The sequence below is a fragment of the Pinus tabuliformis genome, chromosome 2_2 (assembly GCF_031772625.1).
Source record: "Pinus tabuliformis cultivar Carrire ecotype Pingquan chromosome 2_2, CPIR1, whole genome shotgun sequence".
In the NCBI taxonomy this organism is placed as follows: Eukaryota; Viridiplantae; Streptophyta; class Pinopsida; order Pinales; family Pinaceae; genus Pinus; species Pinus tabuliformis.
The window spans coordinates 1,055,302,259-1,055,311,621 of NC_142300.1; the positions used below are offsets into that span (position 1 = coordinate 1,055,302,259).

General features: G+C 35.6%; 1 protein-coding gene across 1 annotated transcript; it reads right to left on the minus strand.

Moving 5' to 3' along the window:
* Nucleotides 1–271: 271 nt before the first annotated feature.
* On the minus strand, nt 272–2,792 carry LOC149197029 (uncharacterized). Its single transcript, XM_089405716.1, has 6 exons — nt 2,416–2,792; nt 2,069–2,235; nt 1,799–1,945; nt 1,527–1,646; nt 845–1,366; nt 272–632 (listed from the first exon to the last, which is right to left on the minus strand). The coding sequence occupies exons 1-5, from the start codon at nt 2,687–2,689 to the stop codon at nt 1,289–1,291; spliced, it is 786 nt and encodes a 261-aa protein (XP_089261842.1). The 5' UTR covers nt 2,690–2,792; the 3' UTR covers nt 272–632; nt 845–1,288.
* Between the last annotated feature and the right edge of the window lie 6,571 nt (nt 2,793–9,363).

Sequence of the window (9,363 nt, forward strand, 5' to 3'; positions counted from 1 at the left end):
AAAGGATTTTAAAAATGGGCTGGAGTTCTAATTGAAAAGGATTTAAAAGATAGATTTGAAAAAGCCTGTGCCTGCGCTTCAAGATAGTTTAAATCCACTCAACTTAATAAAGTCTCTAGCCATTAAGAAATATTTGCAGTCAAAAAGTCTATTCACCATGTTGGATCGTATCTGAAGCCTGTTAAATTTGTGATTGACTGATTTAAAAATTATGCCAAGAGTACTGAAAAAAACCAAGGAGCTAGTAGAAGGAAATACAATAATATTAAAATGAGCTATCAATATCAAATATTAATATTGGTAACATAATTCCATAATCCTTGGTACAAATTGTGCATGCCACCCATATAGAGGAAGAGCAAAAAATTTGAACGGGTATTTCCCACAAAATCCCACTCGTTCGGTTTCAATTAAAAAGTAAAAGCTCTATCATGGTCTTCTCGTTGATTCCAGCCTCTTGCCAATGAGTATGGCTCAAACCCACTTTGACTGGATATTGAGAGGTTGATTCCAGCCTCTTGCCAATGAGTATGGCTCAAACCCACTTTGACTGGATATTGAGAGGTTGATTCCAGCCTCTTGCCAATGAATATGGCTCAAACCCGCTTTGACTGGATATTGAGAAGGAACTCCTGAAATTATAACATTTTATTAGAAATTGCAAATGCATCCATCAGAATACATGTCACAGGACAAATTTATTGTGTGACTGATTTTAAAGAGTAATCTTAATTTGAAATTTAAATTTCCCTATGCAATATAGTTTTAATAAGATTATTATACAAGTAAAGAAAATATTTCAATTATTAATGGTATATTCTGATTTTGAATTTTGTTACTTTACCTGTGGCAAAGTCCATCACAGACGGTCAATTGGGTTTCCGTTATTTGGAGGTGAGGATTGTTCTCCTTCACATCCAAGTTCATTTCCAAATTTCTGATATGTTCCCTCTTTGATAGTGCTGCAACTTCAACATTGACACTCATGATTGAAAAAATAACACCTTCCTTTGAATCAGTTGATACACTTTTCCATAGCCTGTTCGCATTTTACTACGCTCTCGCCCGCCTTCCCCAATATGGAGAAAAGTTCAGTGTTTCTCAAGAGGAATACTCTATTGCAAATGCTTGGAAACCCTAAAACCATATTCTTTATCACTTAATCAAAGCACTTCAATAATGCCGATCGAGTCAGATCTCAGAAACCTACAAAGTAGGCAAGCCGCAATCTGCACTGCTTTTTCATAACGAAGCCATAGGTATAATACAATGAAACCTTGAAACTCCTTCAACCCCTTCTTTTGGCAGCACAACCCTCAACGCCATATCGAGCTAGCAATTGTACAAGTCTGTCTCTAGACAGAGGCTGCAAAGGGGACAGATAATATAGATACCAAACATAAATCAGAATTTGGATGCATTGGTAACAAATATCCAACATCATTTCAGAAATAAATAAAATGGAATGCACACCACCTAAAGGAAAATTCAAGCTTGAAGAACAGGTAGGACAGGTATTACCATACCTTTACTTGAAAGTCATCTACACCAGCATCAAAGAAGAGGTCTTTATCAGATTGCAAGGTATTTGTTGTAAGTGCAACAATGGGTGTCTTGACTCCCATTGATCTCAGTTGCCTTGTTGCCTGAAATAAAAGCAGTCAGTTAGGTGATAAGAATGAACCCAAAGTTTAAAAATCTGAGATGGTTGAGATGATTAATTCACAAGCTCGGACAAGCAGGCAAAATAAAACAAAACTTCCAAAGTATATGGTCTAAAGATTTAAAAGTTGCATACCTCATGCCCATCCATAACAGGCATTTCTTTGTCCATTAACACAAGATCATATGTTCTGCCCTGCTTGAAGTAGTCCACTGCTACCTTTCCATTTTCAGCTTCCTCACAGCGCAGGTTAAGGGTTTGAAGCACCTTCCCCAAAATTATCTGAGGTTGATTCAGTGAAATATAATGAAAGGTCTTAGCAGCAAGCTCTAGGAAAATTAGCCTAATATAGCCACAAGAGCTAACCTTAAAACCAACCAACGGATTAGCCCTGATATAACTTACTCTGTTGATTGCTGTGTCTTCCACGAGCAGGATTCGCTTTGGGGAGCTACAGGAATCCTGAGGAGTCATGGAACTTTTTGACTTGACAGTTTTAAATCTCTGAATTCTAGTTTCATTCTGAGATGAAATGTGGAGATCATCCCATATAATGCGTGCTGATCGACAATCTGTTGCATCAATTTTAAAAACAAAAACCCATCTCAGCGGAGGGAAAACGATTTGAATGTGATCCATTTCAATAAATGAAAACCCATTTCACTTAAGTTAAAACCATTGACACCAATTTCAATCAAACTAAAGGGACTTGAGTGCAATCCAAACAAATGAAGGAATATCACTTAAATTACCTATGGTATTGTGAAACACATTGGTCATGAATCCTTTAGAGCATTGGGCTTCCTGAGCTCTCTGCCTTGTATCCTCTTCCTGCATAGCCTCACAATAAGACCATGTCCTCCTACGCTTCCAAACCATCCCAAAAATAGCCAAACAAGCCACCGGACCAACACCCATTATTAGCAGGACCCAGTTCAACCCTGCCTTCAAAAAGAACAGACCGTCTTCTCCGTGCCTCGCATTTGGGTGTTGAGCACCCAAAAACAGATGTTGAGGAACAGCCATCTCAATACACCCAAACAGATAAAGATTAAGAGATTGTACAGAAGATGTAGAATCCAAATACTCACTCTCTTCTTCTGTGGTATCTGGTAATCACAATATTCAGTCTTATAGAGTCGTTTATAAAGTCGTCTGACAGTAAGATTCTCAAGATCCCCATTGACTTAACGACAAAGGTTGCGAATCTTGCGATGTTGTTGATGAAGAAAGAGAGATTGCGATATTTCCCTGATACCAGCAAATGTCACATGGGCAGCACAATTGATTCATGTGGAGGAAATCCAATATAATCTGGAAAAGGGTACGCGCAATCTAAATCCAAATTTCGTATCAAACATCAATCGTATGGAAAAGGATATCTCGTAATGCCAAAATTGACTTCATTTTGGGATCCGGGTCGTTCGTATAGTGTAAATTAATGAGCAGTCAAATTGGTCAGTTTTTTTTATTATCAGTTTTTTTTGTTTTTTTTTTAATCTAAAGAGGCCACCATTTTGGCCAGAAAATAATAGGAATTTGGTAAGATTTTGAAATCTGATCGGAATTTTGAAAACACCATTTTGTCCAGAAAATAATAGGAATTTGGTAAGATTTGGAAATCTGATAGAATTTTGAAAATCTTGGTTATTAAGATTTTGGATGTTATTGGAATTAGGAATTTTGAGAAAATCGGATAGGAATTTTTAAAATTTTGGTTATCAAGATTTTGGATATTATTGGAATTATTAATGGTGTTAAATTTATTTCTACAAAAAAAAATAAGATTTTAAAAGAATTTCATAGGGATTTTGAAAATTTTGGTTATCAAGATTTTGGATGTTATTGGGGTTTTTGATGGTGCTAAATCTATTTCTATCATAAAAAGAAAAGATTTAAATACTTCCATAATTAGATTTTTGAATATATATATATATATATATATATTCTCATAGTTAGATTTTTGAAAAAAAATAACCTTGAAAAAAACTTATCATCTTGATAATTTAAATATTCCTATAGTTAGACTTTTGAAAAAAAAATAGCCCAAAAAAACTTGTCATCTTGATTAAATTGTGGCCTTGTTAGACAATGCCGTTTTTGTTTAAATTATTCTAGAGTTTTGAATTTTGGATTTTATAGTTTTGTACATTAACTCTACTTTAATAATAAATTAATGAATATTTTAATGATATCTTTTATTAAAATTAATTTTATTAGTAATTAAAAATTTTAGTTGAAATGGCTTGGTGAATCATTTGTTTTCCTAATTACATAAATTTAAATATAAAAATATGTCTATGGTTATTAATAGCATTTATGAAAAGATTAATCTTACAATGATATTATGAAAAATTGTATTGGATATAAAAATGATAATTTTTTTTTATTAAAATGATCCAGTCTCTAAAGATGATTAATATTATTTTATTTAGTGCTTAAATTTATTGTAATTAAAGATAATGAATATTTTTGTTGAATAGTTAAAAAAGTCTAAATCTTTTGAAAATGAATTTTGTAGAAATTTTCCTCACATTAAAAAAATATGGTTAATTTTTACTAAATTCGTTTTTTATAAACTTATAATAATAATTTTGACTTATTATTAAATTCAATTACGTATTTCATTTTATATTAATTAAATTTTTTATTATTTAAAAGAGCCGATATTTATAAACTTTTGAATTATGTAAAACAAAACTTATGATATAGAATATTGAACTAAGTTTTGAAAGGTTTAAAAAAGTCAAAATTCATAAATAAGCAAAACCTCTGACCTAGAATATTGAAGAGCAGTTTAATTATTAGGTTTTGGATTGTTCAGTCAAAATCCATGGGCGTGAAGAAAATCATCTAGAACTTTGAAAGCCTTTATAATATTGTAATGTTTTTTTTTCCCTTCTCTATTTTGAATTCTTTTTCTTTCTTTCTTTTTTTTTTACGGGGAATGAGATAAAAATTATTTTAAATGAATAATGGTTTTTTTATGATTCTATTTTAATTATGGTCTGGTTTATGATTTCACCAAGTTTAAAAGAGTTTTTAGGACTTTTATCATTTTCTAATTAATCTAAATCTTAAAAACTTACACAACACATGAATGAAAATTATAAGTTGATTTTTATCAATTTTTGATAGAGATTATGAGAACATTATACCATATCAAAATGATTATTTAGAATTCACAAAATCTAGTTGGATGATATGTTCAAAATATAAGAGAAAATGGTAATACCATATGGAAGTAATGGGGGCATCAAGTGCATAGGGGAGGGGGGACTGTTTTGAAACTAGATGGGCAACAAGAATTATAAGTTGTATGGGGATTAGGGGTAACCTATAATGATGAAGTAAGAGGCATTAACACTTTTTCAAAGTATTAACCTTTTTAAAGAAAGAATGTGTTGATAATATAATTTTTATTAGTGATTCATTTGTTATAATTAAATCTCTACTTTGGGCATGAAGGGTTACTATGTTGTGTCAAAGCTTCCGAATAATATCTTTTTTCCAAGTGCTTCAAGCTCAAAATGCACTAGCAAACATTCAAGCCAAAGTAGGTGTTCATTTAGAAGTTGGGTATGTAAGGTTAATGTGTGGACTCTAACTTTCATGTATTTCTCGTAACCCTACCATTAATAATGAGGAATTTCCAAATTCTAATGCCATTATGGTAACTTGGAAATGGTGGACAATTAATTTGTAAGAATTCCTTTCTCCATGCCAAAAACTCTCTAGCATGTGAATTTATCAAGGGTACTATAAGTATATAGGAGCTTGAATGTGGTTTTATTATGGGGAATTTTGTAGAATACTTATTTTGTTGGATATTTAAATGTGGCTACCTTTATCATGTTTTATTATGTTCTTGTTGTGTGTGATCTTGGCTATTATCATTAGGGGGTTGGGTTTCAAGGGAGATCTTACTAGTGCACATTTAAGCACATTATTCTTAGCTCAACATTTTTCTCCCTCCCTTGCCAGTATGGGACAGTATGATTAGCACCATAGAGGTTGCTTGTTGTGTGATTTGTGTGAAGTGTGTCACTACCTTCAAAGACCCAAAATAAAGGTAGCCACAACTTAATCTTAAGGATGAGAATAGAATTCATGGATTTGACTATGCTTTAGAGATGACAACTCCATTAATGGAACTAAGGGAAATATAAAAGGAATTATTGGTCTTCATCATCATTTCTTATAAGTGATACCTAGAACTAGATGCTCAACATAAAGAATTGAAGCCGTTGGTTGATAGAGTAGTGGTGTTTCTTTAGATCCCTAAGCAAGTAATTCAACCACCCCTCCACCACCCTCCCTCCTCAAGATTCTATGTCTACATGTGACCCATCTCATTATGGTTTCTCTTAGATTCATGGTGGAAATCCTTCAATTCATCATACCCTCAACCTAGCTATGGTAGATACTATAAAGTTTTTATCCCTGTAGACCACATTAAAGTGGGAATGCTTAATGGAGAGACAACAACGGAGACTTGGATGAGCTCATCTAAGCATAACCACTAGTTTTCATTACATTTTTAGTTGTTATTATGTTTTTCCAAATTGTGCATTTATTATCTCGATTCATAAGGTAGTATACCCTCTATTGGGCCACCAATTGATGGAATCTTAAGGCCGAATATATAGTTGAATGATCATTTTGTATCTAAAAAACTAAATTCTGCACTTGTAAAAGAATTGGTGAATATTGTTACACATCATTTTCTCACTTTTAGGAAAATGACCACAAAATCGGATCTCTCGTTATCTGATAAACCCTTCTCAGTAACCCCTACAAATCTGAAGCAAAAACCATTTTGAGAAGCACAAGAATCTTGGATTACATTGCTTAAAACCCCTAATTTCAAGCAGTGTCACACTTTCCCTATGAGCAAACTACGACATCATAGGTTCAATCATTGTCACTTTCACAATGTGTCCCATTGTTCTCCACTAAAAAGTGTGATAACCTTTCTAACTGGGTAAAAATAAAAACTAAAGTCTAGAACTCTTGTTGAGGAATCTTATCTCAACTACCTAGACTCAAGCTCCTACCTATTTGGGCCTCGTCCCAAGATTGATGGATCTAATCCCACTCATTATGGAACCTATTCCCCATTTTTGTGGATCTCATCCCATGGAAAATGGATCTCCAACTTCCCCTCTTCTCCTATAAATATAGTGCTACTCAATGGAGAGGGGGTTGGCTTTTGAAGTACCCTTATGTTGTCTAATTGAGATTGAAGGCTTATTATGCAAATGAGGATTAGATCTTTGGAGTGGAGGCTTATGACATCAAGGCACTTGGTTGTAATCTTCATGTTCTTTATCATCAACACAAATATTTGTTTCTTTCCCATATGCATATGTTCAATTTTTATTGTAAGGCTCCTTGATCTCTTACATGATTTATGGTTGAATATTTATATATTTTATGCTTTGATCTCTTGTTTGGTTTAGCCTTTATAGGTATCCTCTTGGAGCATAAAGGGTGAAGGGTTGAAAGCTACAAAGGGAAATTACAAGGATTGTCATTAGGCATTTTAGAATAAGGCATGAGCTTTATATCCTCTTTCATTTGTGTTTCAGTCATAAATGAGGGAATATTTTCAAGTCTTTGTTTGTTTGTTTCTAGGATTGGTTTTTGAGTTGTTAACGGTGCTAGACCCGCCAACATGTCAAGGGATCTCCCCGGTAAGAGGTCCCAACTAGAACTCAGACCGTTTGGTGTAGGAGTCCCAATAGTGGGTAGTATGGTTTCGCCTTGACCGCAGTTGCATGTAGAGGTGAATAAGATGTCCTTCTTGGTAACAAGGGTGCAACATGTGCAGCAAGTCAAGGAAGGTGCATGAGAGTCTCTAACACACAGAACGGGGGGTGAGTGTGCCCCTTAGAAACCTGTGGTAGCACGCAGCTTGAAAGGGAACACACGAGCAACAAGACATCACAAGCTGGAAAGCAGGTTAGCCAACGATCCAAAGAGATGGTTATACCAACAGAACATTTCGATAAGGTTCATACAAACATATACAGAAAATTCCACACATACATACATAAACAACAACTACATATATCATTAGAGTAACCAAGATAGTTGAACTACAATAACAACATATGCATGAAACGTGTTGGCTCTGTTATATTAAGAAAGTGAAAGATCCAATCATATATACAACCACGACCAACCACTAGTCCCGACAACGAAACGTTACAGTCACAGCCGCTTGCTTCTCCAAAGAGATATACTAGTTCTGCACTGTGGAGAAGCCAAGGCTCGTTACAATAGACTCCAACCTTTCTCTAAGATACACCTATAGGAATCTTGGCTCCCAAAAGCATGTACATTGAGTTATGAGGTTCTATAAATAGCAAAGGGTGGGGTGATCCTTGACATTCCCTTTTGTAACTCTTCACCTACCCTCACGACTCTTCAACTACTACATGATTGTTACACTCTACTATTGACACTTAGTCTTTCAATGTTACAACATGTTACATTACAATCTACACATGTACCCATGTGAGAAAAAATAGGCTTGAGCAAGCCATGCAAGATATCACTAAGACTTGGACAGTTGTGGGAAGACCAACTCTTCGACATCCTTGCGATGATCGACGGTGGCGAACTGATGCCAATCTTGGTAGTCCGTTATGGTGTGCGCGTTCTCAATGGTGACATCCTACTGAAAGCAAACTCTTGCCTCCGTTGCATCCGGGTACACTGATTTGGCACCTCTGTCCAACTCGTCTGATAACATGTGCATCATAGTCTTGAGTGTAGCCAGACCAACAACACATTGATGTATAATGTCTACGTTGATCTCCAAGTCTGCGTTGGTGGCTATGCGCATCAACACATCAAAGTACATGTCCAACTCCAATCATACTTGGTTCTTTGTCTTCACCTCGGTGAGTGTGCCAATGGATGGGATCATGTGTGTGCGCACAATGACATCCATGCTCCTAAACACCTATGCATGTGAAGCCTACAAACTAGTGGTGAACTGCGGGTGTTCCTCATAGTTTCAGATTTGACTCCAGATGCACGCCTTCAACTCTATTTCCTTGGGCTTCATCATCTTTGGCAAGTGAAATGGGGCTCCTTTGTGCCTCATTTTCCATGTTTTCATGTGATCGACAGTAGTGTGCAGATTTGACAAAATGTGTGCGACAACTGACTTATGCACAGTGAAGAATCTAGAATACAACATCCCTATGACTGTCTCGAGAGATGATACTTCATTCAGTATCACCATCCTCAACTCTGCTCTGGCAGATGTTGTAACCTGTTCTCCTCCTTGCTTGGCCGCTTATAACACCTTAGACATGTGCTCGTTCTCTGCTATCAAGAATCGAACACTCGAGCTGGTGGCTTTGGCATATGCTCTGGTAGCATCAGCCAATGTTGTTGGATGCTTGCGCACATCGGATACGATCACTTGTTCTTAAAACTGCATAGGAGATATATGAACATCCAGAGTGGGTACTCTGCGTGACTGCACAACTCTGTATTGTGACTCGTCGAAAGATATGTTGTGCATCTTCGCTTCCAGATTGTCTTCAAGGATCTCTGTGTCTCCTTGATCGCTTGGGACTTTCTCTGCTTCCGGATCTAGTGAAGCCAGTGGGGTGACCTCTTGGTTCTGAGGCATGAGGTCAATATCCTGATCTGACTCTGGCTTAACCATATCCATGTCC